The sequence below is a fragment of the Geotrypetes seraphini genome, chromosome 9, assembly GCF_902459505.1.
Source record: "Geotrypetes seraphini chromosome 9, aGeoSer1.1, whole genome shotgun sequence".
Classification (NCBI taxonomy): domain Eukaryota; kingdom Metazoa; phylum Chordata; class Amphibia; order Gymnophiona; family Dermophiidae; genus Geotrypetes; species Geotrypetes seraphini.
The window spans coordinates 169,113,279-169,130,714 of NC_047092.1; the positions used below are offsets into that span (position 1 = coordinate 169,113,279).

The window sequence follows — 17,436 nt, forward strand, 5'->3', positions numbered from 1 at the left end:
CTCTGATGTTGCGACATCAGGAAGAAGTTCCAGTTCAGTGGCAGGACCTGCGTAGGAGCCGCTGCCCGTGGCTTTGTGCACTGAGCCAGTGAGGAAGAGGGAGCCGGCCCGAAGATAACGCCGCATCAGTCGCACCGCAAACCAGCGGTTGAAGAACACTGTTTTGGGCCTGAAGCACATGCCGGCCCTGTGGACCGGCAGGAAATTTCTGTGGACCGGCACCGGTCCATGGACCGGTGGTTGAAGAACACTGATCTAGACTACCTGGGGGGGGGGTCTCAAACTTTTCCCGTTCGCCAAACATATATAACAGAGAGTGAGAAAGGATTTTCAACCTCCTTGAAATTAAAAAGGAGGAGGGTTCAGTTCTCCGTAATGTAATACAGAAATGTTTTGGATTTTCACTAGCAAATCTGAGAAAATTTCATCCTTATGTGGTGTAGATTCGCCATGAATTCATTGATTCACAGGATTCTATATAAAATCAACAGCGTGGCTCCATGAACTGACTAACCCCTCTCCCCCCCTTCAAAAAAGCTACATTAGCGGCTACCGCTGTGGTAACTGCCCCAAAGCCCATAGAGATTGAAAGGTTTTGGGGGCTTGTAAAAGGGGAGGGTAAATCTTTTCAAATTTGTTTCTGAGAAATTCACATCTGATTTTTTTTTTAAATGAAGAAACGTTCCCATGTCCTAAATCACACACTAATTTTCAGCACAGAACATTATCGGGGTAATATTCAAAATTACGGTTCATAGTCAAATGCGCGCAAGACAAAAGCGCGTGGACAAACGGGCGCGGACAGCGAAAGGAAGGCGAGCTGTTCTGAGCACATATATAAAGAGGAAACGTAACCATAGTAACGAAAATGCATTCACGTGACTTATATTCAAAGCACAAAGAAGCAAGGTAACCGTACTGATTACGTACTGATAACGTGATGACGTGGTGAACGTGCGCGTGACTTCCGCCATGCGCCATTTGAGGCACACTGAATTGTCATTGTGCTGAGTTGTCTCTGTGCTCAATTGTCTTGCACGCTGTTATCCTTGCGCTCAATTGTCTTGCCGCTTTTGTCCGCGCACTTTTGACCTGCCACCCAAAATCACATATCCTGTTAGCATGTCCTGGATAAGTCATAATGAGACCAATAGTCACAGATAATGCTGTGGAATTTTTCCGCTGACTGCTGTGGCACTCTTTAGGCCAGAGTCTCAAACTTTTTTAGCTCTGGCACCCTAAATGGAGCAAATGTTTTTTTTGCGTCACATTATAATTGAAATTATAAAACCAGAAAAAACAGCAAAAAATTAAGGGGGGTCTTTCACTAAGGCAGGCTAGCTGATTTAGCGTGCGCTAAATGCTAGGGCGTTCATTATAATCTATGGATGCGTTAGCATTTAGCGCGAGCTACATCGGCTAGCATGCCTTAGTAAAAGAGGGTGCAAATTGGAGTTATTTATTTAAAGTTCTTTAAGCTATCAAGTTTTCTTAAAATATGATATACCGCCAAATCAGAATACAAGGCGGTTTACAAAGAGAAAATAGGGTAACGCATACTAATAAAAAATCATAAGGACGAAAGACGAGTGACAATAGACAATAATATATCACAAACCGGAGAAATGGTAGTGCAACCCCTCCCTCTTTGAACTCCCAATTCCAACTCTCTTAACCTTTAGTCTTAAGTTACCTAACCAGATAAAGTAAGAATTATAATTAAAAAGAGGGAAAAGTTAATATAAAATATAAAATTACTCTAAATAAAAAATACAAGGAATAAGAATTTTTGTTGGTTTATTGTTACAACTCTAACAAAAGGTATATATCTAAATAACTTTAGAAAAAGATTCCAAATAAAGTTTTCCTCAAAGAATTTAGTCCTTTCAAATAATTTTATCCTCACAGAGTTCAGATGTCAATTTTTCTCACAGGGTTCCGTTCTTTTATTTACACAGCCGTTGGGTACCGGCACTTCTTCTTTCCTCTATGGAGATTCAGCTCTAATCAACAGCGTACCTACATCCTAACTAAAAAAAAATCAAAGGAAGCAAAACCCTATCACCCTGAAAATTATATTTGTTTCTTTATTTTTTGACTAACTACCCGCAGAAAAGAATGGATAATTGAAATTCCCTAAACTTTTTCCACCCACGATGTATCTTAAACCTTGGTCAAACCCCTGCGGAGTACCACAGGGATCCCCACTATCCCCTACCCTCTTCAACCTATACACTGCCTCTCTCGGAACACATCTAGACAATCTAGGCATAACCACCTACAGTTACGCGGATGACATTACCATTCTCATACCCTATGATCAATCAAAGTCCTCCCTGACCAAAACACTACAACGGACACTAGACTCCATTACGACCTGGATGAAAGATCACAAACTTAAACTCAACCCAGACAAAACCAAATTCATTCTCTTCGAAAATGACAAAGTCCAAACCATAGCCAACCTAGAACTCAACTCAATCAACTACCCCATCCAAACCACCATAAAACTACTAGGAATAACTATAGACAGATGCTGTACCATGCAACCGCAAATAAACAACACAATACAGAAATCCTTTGCTATCATGAGAAATCTCAGACAAATTCGGAAATTCTTTGAAAGAACACAACTCCAGCTTATAGTACAATCCCTAATCCTAGGACTACTGGACTATTGCAACATCCTCTACCTCCCATGCCCAACCTTTATGACCAAACTACCTAAGAATCCCATCGACACACATAAAAGCAGATTTCTTTTGATTATGACGGGGGTTGCTATGCAAATGGTAACGAGGAACTGGAAAAATTATGACAGGTTAAACCTTTCCTTTTGGTGGGAAACATTGGGCTCCTTTTATGAAGGCGTGCTACGGGGGTTAGCGCGTCGGACATTTCATCACGCGCTAACCCCCGCGGCAAGCCAAAATACTAATGCCTCATCAATGGAGGCGTTAGTGACTAGCACGGCAGGCGGTTTAACATGCGGTATTCCGCGCGTTAAACCCCTACCGCGCCTTGATAAAAGGACCCCATTGTTTTTATATTACAGGTATGAGAGAATGAATGCGGATTAGGTGGGAAATAATAAAAAGTTCAAAGTAATATAGGGTCCTTAATTCTCAGAATTTCTTGATTTCTTGGCGGAATTCATTATGTCATATGTATAAAATGGAAAGAGTAATAGCAACACAGTGAGGATATATTAGTAAATTTCAAGATGTGTGGGAGCCATTAACAAAATTTTGTAATGATTAGATGTTACTTTTCCCTTAATTCTTAAAGTTCATTTTTCAGGGGGGGGGGGTGGATTTTAAGTATAACATCTTATATAAAGTAATTTAAATACTTGTTATGAAGGGGTGGGAAGGGAGGGAGATAAGATTTTATGACTGGTATTATTGCTGAATATTAAGTGATATTCTCAATGTGCAAATGTGTTTATGTATTATCACACTTATTGTACGTATAAAAATGAATAAAGATTTATAAATGACAGAATTTCTTGATTTTCCACACGCATCCAGATAGGGAGGGAGGGCAAGGGAGGGGGATTGTGTAGGGTATTTTGTGTTAATATTTGTGCAAGCACAAGTGTTGTTAATTGTTTATATCTGTATGCCTATTTGTTAGCACTTTTTGGTAAGTTTTGAAAATTAATAAAGAATTAAAAAAAAAAAAAAAAAAGTAAAATTCTGGAATCTCTCATGGCACACCCGGATTCTCTTTGGGGCACCCCGCTGTGCCGTGGCACACAGTCTGAGAGATACTGCTTTAGACAGCGCAGGGTCGGTCCATGCGCAGAAATGGGGAGGAACCTTTGGCAGTTTTCAACATCGCTGTCCGGATAAATATCCACACCACTTAGATTGGCTATCCAGATAGTCACATTGCTGACTGATGAATATCCTTTTTTTTTTTTTGTACTCAGGGTGGCCAGTGTTTTAAAAAATCACTAGCCACCGCAGGCTCACTTGCTCATTAACCCCCTCTCTTACTAAGCTGCGCTAGCCGATTTAGCGCGCGCTAAATTGATTACCACATGCTAAATCGGCTAGTGCGCCTTAGTCAAAAGACCCCTGAGTGACAGAAATTTTATGCTTTGGGGCTACTTTCTGAAGGGCAAGTCAGGAAAGACTTACCTTTCCTCTGCGTTCCTGGGTGACTGGCCATTATGGTTGTTTCCAATGAAATTCCGGATTTCGGTAAAGTAAGCATCTTCCTTGTCATCTAGGATTGCGCCTGTGTTTTCTAATTCTGAGTGAGGCGATGAGGTTGCTGTACCTGTGGAACAACACACCGAGTTATAAATCCTCAATACAACATCTATAGATACGCAAACCAGGGAGGAACAGAGTACAAGTCGAGCAAGTGATACAGCGGTCCATCTCAGAGACTCTGTTTCAGCAGAGAGTAATTTTATAACAGATCACCCAGGTTGAAAGATGAACTTCCTGTATTCTACAAAGACAAAAGAGGTACCTATACAGTGTTCCCCCAGTCATTCACGGTTGGCGGTTTGCGGTCCTGGTCATTTGCGGTATTTTCCGACCACAAACCGCCGACCAGGAGAGGACAGCTGGAGAGGCAGGAGAGAGCAGCCGGAGCGCTGGTGAGTGAAGGAAATCACTCGCTGTATGCTCCGACCGCCTCTTCCTGCACCAAAGTCGGGCCTCACCAATCAGGAGCTGCTTTGACACGCAGCTCCTGATTGGTGAGGCCCAGCTTCAGTGCAGGAAGAGGCGGTCAGAGCATACAGCGAGTAGTTTTCTTCACTCGCCGGCACTCTGGCTGCTCTCTCCTGCCTCTCCCGATGCCCTCTCCAGTCTCCCCCATGAAAACCCATATTCACGTTTTTTCAAGATTTGCGGGGGTTCCTGGAACGGAACCCCTACGAATATCGGGGGAGTACTGTATATCTATAAAATAGCATTACAAATGCAGCAGAGATCACAGCTTAAATGCATTGTGGACATTCACAGTAGCCAGTATAAATATCCATATATGAAGCAGTGGCATTGCCATGGGCAGTTTGTATCCAAAATACCAGTGTTGGTGGTGGCTAGTTCCACTCAAGATAACTGTTGCCTTCTTTCCTAAAGGAATTTTTAAACAACATCATGGTTGTTTGATATATTTCATTGAATGATCCCCCCCCCCCCCAAAAAAAAAAGGGGGGGTTGTATACATCACATAAAAAAGGGGTTTTTTTTTGTATAGATAATTAATATTTTTAGCACTTGTGGATAATCAGTTTAAATGGTGGGAAAGAGGTTTAGAGCATAAATGATTACAATATCAAATTCAGGATGCAAACCTGGAATGAGATATAGATCATAGGAGGTCCTATGATCTGATTATCCAATATGTTATGATATGCTCACCTCCAATTCCAAGTGAGAAATTTATATAGTTTTCTTAGATGGAAACTCTATTTATTTGATAGAAAATTACTTTATGATAAATTCTGTGAGAATTTGTGTGAAATAGAATCAAAGTAGTAGCTATCCCCTAGCACTTCTAAGACACATTAAGTCCTATACAAACATTGAGTTGCCCATATTTTTTTCTATACAGCTAATTGCCATGAGCATTGAGCTGGCGTTAGTTCTAGCCACGTAGCGTGGGTTTAACGCGTGCTAAAATTCTGCGCGCATTAAAAACGCTATCGCAACTTAGTAAAAGGAGCCCATAGTCTAAGATGAATCCACAGGAGGGAACTTCAATTTCCATTTTTCAGTTTAAACAAAAATATGATCATGTTACAACTTTACTGAGATCCCTTCACTGGCTTCCTGTCTACTGGAGAATCCAATTTAAATGTGCAACTGTAATTTTCAAAATCCTCTATGGTATTTTTTCTCCTTTAGTTCCTGTCTCATTTAATTCACCAGAAATCTCTAATTCTAGGAATTCTCAGAAATATAAACTTGGCTTTCCCACTGTTAAAAGAATTAAAACTATGGCCAATTTCTGTCGATCATTTTCTTTTTTATTCATACAAGTTTGGAATGACCTTCCTTCTGTAATTAGAGTTCTCTCTTATTTACCCACTTTTCATAAAGCACTGAAAACATATTTATTTCAGAAATTTACTAATGATCCTTTTTTTTTTTCTAATCATAAAAGATAAAATTTTCGCCTAAAAGATACAGTTTCTGCTTTAAACTCCTGTATAATTTTATTAATATTTTGTTAACCAAGTTGAGCCCTCCTGTTGGGATGAATCGGTATATAAAATCAAAGATTAGATTAGATTCCTCCAGGTGCTGTTTGTCCCACTGGTGTTTTAAGAAGGTGACCGGGGAGGAGATGGGTGCCGGGAGCACAATACGATCCACAATGGAATCGTTCTTCAGTGCAGCAGGAGCCAGACCCAAATGTCTGGAACAAATTCATTTTAGATCGCATTAACTCACGAAAAGTGACACTTCCCCCCCCCTTCACCACCACCACCTTTAAGCCAAAACGCTTTCGAGCATGGCCACAACTCATGATCGTTGAAGCTTCCAGCTAGGGTGTTAAGTATTATTTTCTGCCTCTTAAAAGGAATTTTGTGATGAACTATTCAGTTATTATTCATACCGGTTTTGCATGAGAGGGCCAGGTTGAGGTCTCGAGGGAGGGCAGAGACAATAGAGCTTTCAATGCTGCTCAATATTTGGGAAATACAGAGGGGGTTACAGTAACCTCTTCACATGAGTTGATGAAAATGGCAAAGTCAAGGACTGATTTATGTTATTTGAAGAAAAGAAAACACGGTTTTAATTTTGCCTTTTAAAATGAGGATAATCTTTAATGTTATAAACTTGGGGCCCGATATTCAAAGTATTTGCACGCCTAACTTTCCACCTCTTTTACTAACATTGGAACAGTTACTGCCGCTGCCGGCAGTAAAACCCGAGCTATGCGTTCGTAAAAGAGGGAGTCTGAGAGTTATGATCACAAATGGGTGTCTTTGAAAATCTACTGAGGCTGAGTACATAAATTTTCATTCAAAATGTCATGTATTTAAAATGATTTAGGGCTCCTTTTACTATTTTATTTTATTTTATTTATTTATTTATTTAGATTTTTATCCCGTCCTCCCAGTAGCTCAGAACGGTTTACAAGTACTGTATTTTCACTCATATACCGCGCACCCGTGTAAAACGCGCACACGGGTATAGCGCGCGGGAAACTGTAATTTATGTAAAGAAATTTTTATATACCGCACACCCCCGTATACCACGCATGCCGCCCCGACTCTCCCGTCGCTGCCCGACTCTCCTTTCGCCCGCCCCGACTCTCCTCTGGCAACCCCGACTCTCCTCTGGCCACCCTGACTCTCCTTTCGCCCGCCCCGACTCTCCTCTGGCCTGCCCCGACTCTCCTCTCCCCCTTGAAGTCCTGTCCCTACCCTGAAAGCCTGATGCCCCCCCCCCCCCGACGTCCGATTCACCCCGCAGGACCGCTCGCACCCCCCCCCCCGACGTCCGATTCACTCCCCCCGCAGGACCGCTCGCACTCCCACCCCGAAGGACCGCTCGCACCCCCACAGCCTCCCCCCCCATCATGGAGAAGCTCCTACCGTTCTCCTGCTGCTTCCTCTGCCGGCGGTCCCGGGCCTTCTGTGAGCCCTGCTCTGAAATGCTTCCTCTTCCGGCGGTCCCGGCCCTTCTGTGAGCCCTGCGTCTGCGCTGCTTCCTCTTCCGGCGGTCCCGCCCTTTCTCTGACATCAGAGGGGGGGGAGGCTGTAGGGGTGCGAGCGGTCCTTCGGGGTGGGAGTGCGAGCGGTCCTGCGGGGTGGGAGTGCGAGCGGTCCTGCGGGGTGAATCGGACGTCGGGGGGAGGGGAACTATGTAAAAAAAATGTTGTAAAATGCGCTCACGCGTATAACGTGCAAGGTTATGCACGGTTTGTAAAAATTGTGTATAACGCGCGCGCTATATGCGTGAAAATACGGTAAACATTCACAATGGAGTGAATTGGACATACAAGATTATACAGTAGATTTAAATACTTGGACATACAAGACTGTGCAGCAGTTTAGATATAAGGACTATACAGCAAATTAAGAACAGTAGTTTAAATATAAGTAGTTTAGTTTAGATACAAGTTATTTGAGTATAGGCTGAGAGTGGACTATACAGAAATTTAGGCAGAAGATTAGAATGGAGAAAGAAGGGTAGAGGTGGGGTTTAAGGGGGTTGGGTGTAGACTGAGGGTGACCTTTAGCTGAAGAGGAGGGTCTTTACCATTTTTCTACTAAGCTGCGATAGGGTTTTTAGCGCAGGCAGGATTTTAGCACGCGCTAAACCCACGCTACACAGCTAGAACTAATGCCAGCTCAATGCTGGCGTTAAGGTTTAGCATGCATGGAAATTCAGCGCGTGCTAAGTGCGCGCTAAAACCGCTATCACAGCTTAGTAGAAGGATCCCTTAGGGGTCCTTTTTTCAAGGCACGGTAGGGGTTTAACGCGCGGAATATCACACATTAAACCACCTGCCGCGCTAGTCGCTAATGCCTCCATTGACGAGGCGTTAGTATTTTGGCTTGCCGCGGGGGTTAGTGCGTGATGAAATGTCTGACGCGCTAACCCCCTTAGCGCGCCTTGATAAAAGGAGCCCTTAATGCCAGGAGAGAGATTTATAATCTGTGTTTTAGACAAACACAAGAGCGCAGGAACTTTTTTTTAGCTATGCATCAGGAAGCAGCAACACTGGGGGCAACTTTTCATTTAGCTTACTCCTGTAAATGCCTGATAAGATATTTAGGTATAAAGTATGTTTTCTTCCAGCTTGGACAGCTGAGAGATTTTTTGGACTTGATGAAGATAGTTCAGACGACCAGTTTATTTTCTGTTGCTTTTGTATGAAAGGCGTGGGTACTAAATTCATGTTATAGGCCCTCTTTTACTAAGGTGCGCTAATCGAATTAGCACACGCTAAATGCTTGCATGTTAGTCTATGGACGCCTTAGCGTTTAGCGTGCGCTAATTCGATTAGCGCACCTTAGTAAAAGAGGGAGATAGTCTTTTCCCTCTTGAAGTTTCTTTTTGGGACCTTCCTTGTCTTATGTTCTCCCCCCCCCTCCCTTATTTTGTGGTGTAAGGATGTATTTGATATTTTTTCCTACATTTTTGAATGGAATTCCTTACAAATGATTGCAATTTTGTGTTACTTGTTCAAGTGTATAACTTGAGTGTAATTTCTGGAAAAATATCAATAAATGTTAAATGAGGAAAATTATATGACAACCTAATAGCCACCAAAGTAGCTAAACTGGACAGACAAATCGCCACTCTGTTGTCATTGACCACAGACTACAAAACCTTCAAGAAAGATACTAAAACCCTACTCTTCAAAAAATACATAAAACCTATCTAACACGACCAGTTCCTACCCAAACTCCACCTACCCACTCTGTACCCTTAATATACTCTAATATTACATTAGTGATTTCTATTCCGCCAATACCTTGCGGTTCAAGGCGGATTACATAAAAGTTTTCAGAGATTACATAAAAGTTTACAGGAATAGCATAAGAGATGTCATAAGAGTTACATAAGAATTGCCAAAGAGTTGTCGAGATTTTAAGTGTTGGATAAATGGAGGCATTTTAGTATTAGTTGGGTAGTTAGAAGCATATTAGAGTATATTAAGGGTGTAGAGTGGGTATGTGGGGTTTAGATAGGAACTGATCGTATTAGATAGGTTTTAATATGCTTCTAACTACCCAACTAATACTAAAATGCCTCTATTTACCCAACACTTACCACCTTAAGATCTCGACAACTCTCTGGTAATTCATATGTAACTCTTACAACATCTCTTATGTAAACTTTTATGTAATTTCTGAAAACTTTTATGTAATCCGCCTTGAACCACAAGGTATTGGCGGAATAGAAATCACTAATGTAATGTAATAAACAAATTGCTTATAAAAACAAAACACAATTCCCCTCTTTGCGCTAACCTATCAACGCGTGCTAATCCAATTAGCGAGTGCTAAACGCTAACACGCCCATAGACTAACATGCACGCGATTAGCGCACCTTAGTAAAAAAAGGCCAATGTATAAATATCTCTCCTGGCATTAAATCATTTTGAATATGTGATATTTTGGAGTGAAAATTTACGTACTCAGCCTCAGTAGATTTTCAGACACCAGTTTATGAGCGTAACTCTCAAAGTTAGGTGTACAAATCTTTTGACTATCTAGATATAGAGATGCTTTTAAATATAGGCCATGGGGAAGATGTACTGGGGGGGGGAGGTTGGATGTTGCTTCCTTTGATCTTGTTGTATTCCTTGTTCTTTGCTCTTTTCACGTTCACAATAAAACAGATTTGAACATAAAATATAGGCCAGTACTTGCAAGCTCATAACATAGATCTCCTCAAGTCTAGCTGACTAAACTCAGTATAAATGCGTAGCCTATTTCAGGAGCTGATGAAGGGACCACAGATCTGGTAATCTAACTGTTGAGTCAGTTCGGTACAAAGATATCACCTACAACTTATTTACTGACCCCTATGACCATATCGTTCAGTACAAGCATGTTATAAATTTTGGTGCGACTGGGAAGACAGGCAGTTTCCTCACCAGATATATTCCCGTTCTCGTGCTTTTTCAGATGTCTGTCCAGGTTGGTCTGCTGTCCAAAGCACCTGTCACACAGGTGACACCTGAATGGCTTCTCTTTGTTATGAATATTGCGGACATGCCTCTGCAGGTTGGAAGAAATGCTAAAGGACCGGTCACAGTATTTGCACCTGAAACACAAATCATTGGAAAAAAAATCAATGGAATGGCAAATAGAATGTCCTATAGCCAGCAGATTAACCATTCCCCCTAACTATCCATGGCATCCTGTTTGTCTGTCTTGACTATTTAGATTGTAAGCTCCTTTGAGCAGGGACTGTCTCCTTCGTGACTCTGTACAGTGCTGCGTACGTCTGGTAGCGCTATAGAACTAACAGCAGTAGTGGAATAATGGCATTTTCATATTCAAATGTATGTCACAGCCTTCCGAGTGCAAATTCTCAGCATTGTAACCTTTCCTATGACTTCTGGAGGTAAATATATCCGAGTATCCTGAAATTGTGAATTTTGTTTTTAGTAAGTTCCTACAATCAGTATCCTAGCTATGATACTTTTCAGCTACACCAGGGGTTTCAAAGTCCCTCCTCGAGGGCCACGATCCAGTTGAGTTTTCAGGATTTCCCCAATGAATATGCATGAGATCTATTACCATACAATGAAAGCTGTGCATGCAAATAGATCTCATGCATATTCATTGGGGAAATCCTGAAAACCCAACTGGATTGCGACCCTCGAGGAGGGACTTTGACACCCCTGAACTACAGCATGGTCAATGACCAGTTACTGAATAATTCCTCATACCAGGATGCACTGGCCTACAAGAAGGGATTCATTCTAATTTTCTGAACTTACTATGGTGAAACTCATAAGAAAACAAAATACAGTTTCATGTACTGCCTACAGAGAAGAGTTACATGCTTGGAGAAAAAAAAATACGACAAATTCCTAATCCTCCAAGAAGTTTGAAGGGGGGAGGGGTTCCAGTTACATCTTTTCTTGTGGCATTAACTTGGATGATTGCTAATCCCAGAGGAAATTCTGTTATCTTCCCAAAAAACTGCAAGAAGCAATTGAAATGTCTAGTACGGTGCCAACAGGAGTACTTTAGTCTGTCGTTCTGGTACCAAAGGCATCAATTTTCATACTCTCTAGTGAGCTGAAGTTTCTAAAGCTTTTAGCACAGCCATGACTGAGATACGCTATGACGGTCTCAGCTTCTTTTTCTGGCACATAGCCAGCAAGTTCAATCACTTCAGTTTGTTACTGTACTTCTGCACTTCTGAATAAGCTCCCTTTACTGTGTTCTTTGTCAAGTTCTCAGTACAGGAAAGAGGAGACTGAGAGGGGACATGATCGAAACATTCAAAATACTGAAGGAAATAGACTTAGCAGATAAAGACAGATTGTTCACCCTCTCCAAAGTAGGGAGAACGAGAGGGCACTTTCTAAAGTTGAAAGGGGGTAGATTCCGTACGAACGTAAGGAAGTTCTTCTTCACCCAGAGAGTGGTAGAAAACTGGAACGCTCTTCCAGAGGCTGTTATAGGGGATTCAAGACAAAGTTGGACAAGTTCCTGCTCAACCGGAACGTATGCAGGAGAGGCTGGACTCATTTAGAGCACTGGTCTTTGACCTGGGGGCCGCTGCTGGAGCGGACTGCTGGACACGATGGACCACTGGTCTGACCCAGCAGCGGCAATTCTTATGTTCTTAACACTAATTGCTTCTATTCTTCCTGTGATAGAAGAGCATAGCTTATTATACCTCTTCAGTCAATATAAATTAAATGTGCTTCAGGGCCTTCCCTTTCCCATGTCATTTAGAAAAAAAAAAAAAATTAATCCACAACTGCATGTATGCCTAAAATGGCGAGATGCTGGCTTGTTTCATTAACGACACAACAAAGAAGAAATATCTCCACAGAAGACACGAGGAAGACCAAAAAGTGGAAGGTGGCCAAGAATGTAGGCGCAGCCACAGGCCCCAAAAAGAGAATATTAACTGACCCATTTGGGATCGGGCATATTTAAGCATGCACCTCCAATTTAGTAATCCCCTCTTTTACAAAGGTGCACAAAGCTTTTTAGCGCATGCTAAACACAGGGCAGGATTAATCAATAGGCCCAGTAGGCACGTGCCTAGGGCCCGATGAAGGAGGGCATCAACATTGTTTTTACCAAAAGGCAATGGGCCCCTCCAGCATCGATCGGCAACGTGCCCCCCCCCCCCGATCGGCAACATGCCCCCCCCCAATTGACAGAAAGTAAGACAAGCAAGCAACGCGGGTAAGAAAGGCAACGGGAACTGTAATTTTGCAAGTGGTGCTGCTTGCCCAAAGCTTCCCTCTGACGTAGCTTCCTGTTTCCGCCTGGGCGCATGTGGGGTGGGGCGGGGCAGGGGGGCCCAGTGTACTTGTGTGCCTAGGGACCCTCGACCCTTGGCTAAACACACACTAAACGCTAATGCATGCATGTTATCCTAAGGACGCATTAGCAGTTAGCGCTAAATCCATGCTAAAACGCTTAGTGTACCTTTGTAAAAGAGGGCCTAAGTCGTACAAGTCAGTACAATTACAAGCCTCAATTTGGCAGCATTTTAACCCTTTCCCCTATTGTTATTAACCTTCTGTGTTCTTCTTTCCTGTATAAATTTGTAGTTCTACCCCTACTTCCCTGAAACTCAAGTATGTAATGGTCGATGTATGTATTTATACGTCCCTTTCCCCCAATTTTTATTATTATGTAATTGCTTAGAAATTTTAATAAGCGTATCAAATTTTTAATAAAACTGGAAACTTGAAACCCAACACAGTCAAGTTTCAGCATCCTTCAGCTTAGCAGTGAGGTTCATTACTGTCACCGTCTGTGCAAAACTAACCCATCTGGAGATATTGACCCCAAAATGTATTTATCTTTCAATACAATGGTACAAGAAACAAGCAAAATGGATACTTTCTTCCTGAAAGCTAAGACAATAACTCGCCTTTGTTAATTCATATTCAAAATACTAATTCCTTAAATATAACTATACCTGTAAGGTTGCTCTCCCGTGTGAGTCCTCAGATGACGTGTTAGGTTTGCTGATCTTGGGAAAATCTTTCCACAATACCTATTGTTAAAAAGTTACTTGCACGGTTAAAAGATAAAGCAATGACACCATTTTTTTGGTAATCAGCCATGACAACAGCTTGTATATTGACAATAGTTGAAATTAATGTATTTCATCTTCCCTGCAGTAACATGGAACAAATCAATTTTATACATACAACCAATTTTTTTTTTTTTTTTGTAAGTTCTTGTTGTAATACATCTTGGATAATTCTTTTGTAATCCGCCTTGAACTGCAAGGTAATGGCGGAATAGAAATCCCTAATGTAATTATAATCCCTTTGACATTATAATTCTCCGATCTCAACACCCTTGTTTTACACAGTCTAACTGTCCTCCTAAACTCATTGATGCAATGTTTGTGACTGCCCTTATGCACATCTTGAAAAATTGGAAGTCCTCTTCATTACTAAACTATACCTTCTGGTGGAATTCTTTGAGCATGTATCATAAATTTGAATCATATGCTTATGAAAAAAAAAATATAATTCGACTTTCCAAAAATTTGATACAATGTAAATCACCCTGGAAATTCCTGGACTCATATGTTCAATCTATTTCATAGACACTCCTCTCTTCTTCTTCTTCCTCTTCCTCTTCTTTTTCTTTACCCTCATGTTTTGTCTTTTTTTTTTTTTTTTCTCTTCCTTCAATTTCTCTTTCCTCTTATCTTTTCTTTTACTATTTTTTCATGAACAGTCCTAGTACTTTAGATCTTTTAAAACGATTCAATTCTACATTGCATAATGTAACTGAATATTTGTTATACTAAATGTTTTGTTTTATATTTTGATACCATGTACTTGAACTGTTTCTTATATTTTTTCAAAAAATCAATAAAAAAATATTGAACTAAAAAAAAAAGAAAAAAAAAAAGAAATCCCTAATGTAATGTAACATGTATTTATGGATCTATTTAAATTTTATATATAATTTATATAAAAAACAAGATTTTGAAGTATTTGTTTTCTCTAGATTGCTACTTTGTCAGAGAATGTGGTGAAAGAAGTTAGCTTAACAGGGTTTAAAAAAGGTTTGGATAATTTCCTAAAAGATAAGTCCATAAGACATTATTAAGATGGATGTGAGGAAATAAACCACTTATTCCTAGGATAAACAGTATAAAATATGTTTTTGCTCTTTGGGATCTTGCCAGATACTTGTGACTTGGGTTGGCCACTGTTGGAAACAGGATACTGGGGCTTGATGGACCTACAATCTGTCCCAGTATGGCAGCTCATAAGGTTATAGAAACATAGCGTATGACAGTAGAAACGGGCCGACAGCCCATCAAGTCTGCCCACTCAAGAACCCCTCCCTCCTCCAGAATCCGTCCCCACCTGACGGTCCCCATCGTCCCTTGAAAATCGAGCGTTGGTACTGGCCTCAACTACCTGACGTGGAAGACCATTCCATTTATCAATTACCCTTTCAGTGAAGGAGAACTAAGCTAACCAAGCTACAGCTCCTTGGGCCACCTACAATCTGGATGCCATTTATAAAATATGGCCCTTAGAGCTCATGGATATTAGATTTGAAAGAGAATTGCAAGTCAGGACTCCTGCCCGAAGACGTCTGCATTGATGTCTTTAAGGAAGAAGATGTCAGAATTCTACCCGAATCAGAAATGGTTTTCAAGGATGATGAATAGTCTACGCCCTGGTATCATCCTCTCGTTGTCCTAATAAGCAACAGGTTTTCCAAATAATCAACTTAATTCCTATTATCTTCTACTATAAACGTCTACTTAACATTTTAAGAAAATCAGATTAGCCTTTATGCAATGTAATTTATTATGTTATGTAATTCCTATGTAACGTTATTTCTTATGAAATGTAATCAGAAATAATTTCCTATGTAACATATCCAGAAATAATCTCTGATATATTGTATCTATGTCTTTATCTATTCTATCTTCTTATCTAATAATTATTTTTCTCGGGTACTTTAGCTAGATTGTGAGCTTTCGGGACAGTCAGGGAATTTCTAAGTACCTTTTCTCATTTAATTTCAATTTTTATTGCATATTTATGGTATCTATATTGTAAACCGCTTTGAACCTCACGGTATAGCGCTATACAAGAAATAAAATTATTATTATTATTATTATTATGATGTGAAGGAACTGAAAGAAATCTTGGTGAACCTGGAAGACATACTAAGGACTCCTTTTACTAAGGTGTGCTAGCGATTTTAGAGCACGCAGCAGATTAGCGCACGTTAACCCCACCCTATGCAGCTAGAACTAACGCCAGCTCAATGCTGGCATTAGCGTCTAGCGCGCGCGGCATTGTAGCGCGCTATTCCGCACGTTAATGCCCTAACGCAGCTTAGTAAAAGGAGCCCTAAGCCAAACTGGCCAGTCAAAGAGTGATAAATCACTTGAGCTCTTAGAATCTTGATTTTCTCTGGGAACCAGGTGTCAGATGATCAGGGCAGGATTAACCAATAGGCCAAGTAGGCATGTGCCTAGGGCCCAAAATGGTCAGGGGGGGCCCGATGAAGGAAGGCATCAACATTGTTTTTTCCAAACGGCGATGGGCCCCTCCAGCATCGATCGGCAACGCGGGCCCCCTCCCCCGATCGGCATAGTGGGCCCCATCCCGATCGGCAAAGCTGTCCCCCCCCAATTCGATGGAAAGTAAGACAAGCAAGCAATGTGGGTAAAGAAAGGCAGCGGGAACTAGTAATTGTGCAAGCGGTGCTGCTTGTCCAAAGCTTCCCTCTTAGGCAGCTTCCTGTTTCCGCCTAAGCGCATGGTGGGGTGGGGCGGGGCAGGGGGCCCAGTGTACTTGAGTGCCTAGGGGCCCTCGACAAATTAATCCTGCCCTGCAGATGATATAATTTGCCTTTTTATTTTCTAGATAATCCCGCTCTTATGTAATCTTGGATCTAAAATAGTGGACTTGAGAATGATTAGTCTATTATATTTCCTGTATATAATTTTGTTTCTTTGATAAATATTGAACTATATCAATCTTTTCTATACAAAATTTTTTTTGCTTGATAAAATGATTGAAATCTGATAAATAAAAAATAAAAATCTTCTGAGGGGAGGTGGGAGGAGGATAAAATGAAAACAGCAATAAATATTGATAGTGATATTTGGGTAACTTTATTCTTTATTTGTATTGTATATTAGGATATATTATGATATTATTATATGCAGGAAAATGAAATTATTGAATGATATTTATGTTACCTGTATAGATAATTGTGGAATATGTGGAATATCTTTTGTTCTTTCATTTGTATGACACTGTTTTTTATTAAAAAAATCAATAAAGAATTAAAAAAAAAAAACAACAAACAGTTTTTGTGTCTTTTCTGATCTAGATTTTTCTGTGACATATTGCACACTTTTGTGACTTGTTGGTTTGTTTGCCTTTCTCTGCTCAATAAAGCTATATTGAAATAGTTTTTTTAAAAAAAAAATCTTCCAATCAAAGGTAATTTAACAAGTTAAGAGCATTGTCTTCTGAAAGCAAAGATGGGTATGTTGATAGAACCAGCCTTAATTACATTTGCAATTACCTGCAAGTATAACGTTCTTTGCCTTTCCGCAGCAAAGTCTCTGGGAGGGCATTTGGAGGTGCTCTGAAGTTGAACATGGAAGGAACAGACTGCATGAGCTCACTGGCTTCGGGTTTGAGAGCACTAAAACTCTCAAGTTTTTCAGCCATATTTTCTATGGCTGACATCTGAAAATAAAAAAAGATAAAAACGTGAGAATGAATGTT

The 17,436-nt window shown here is 40.8% G+C and overlaps 1 protein-coding gene across 5 annotated transcripts in view; it reads right to left on the reverse strand.

Annotated features, from left to right (window-relative positions):
• Positions 1–17,436, reverse strand: part of MECOM (MDS1 and EVI1 complex locus) — a 759,237-nt gene that overhangs the window by 21,142 nt on the left and 720,659 nt on the right. For all 5 annotated transcript variants that reach the window (XM_033957747.1, XM_033957746.1, XM_033957745.1 and 2 more), the window contains 4 exons: positions 17,231–17,397; positions 13,620–13,697; positions 10,591–10,760; positions 4,146–4,287 (listed from right to left, as the gene is read on the reverse strand). In XM_033957747.1, the coding sequence (XP_033813638.1) occupies positions 4,146–4,287; positions 10,591–10,760; positions 13,620–13,697; positions 17,231–17,397 (557 nt within the window). The remainder of the gene's footprint in view (positions 1–4,145; positions 4,288–10,590; positions 10,761–13,619; positions 13,698–17,230; positions 17,398–17,436) is intronic.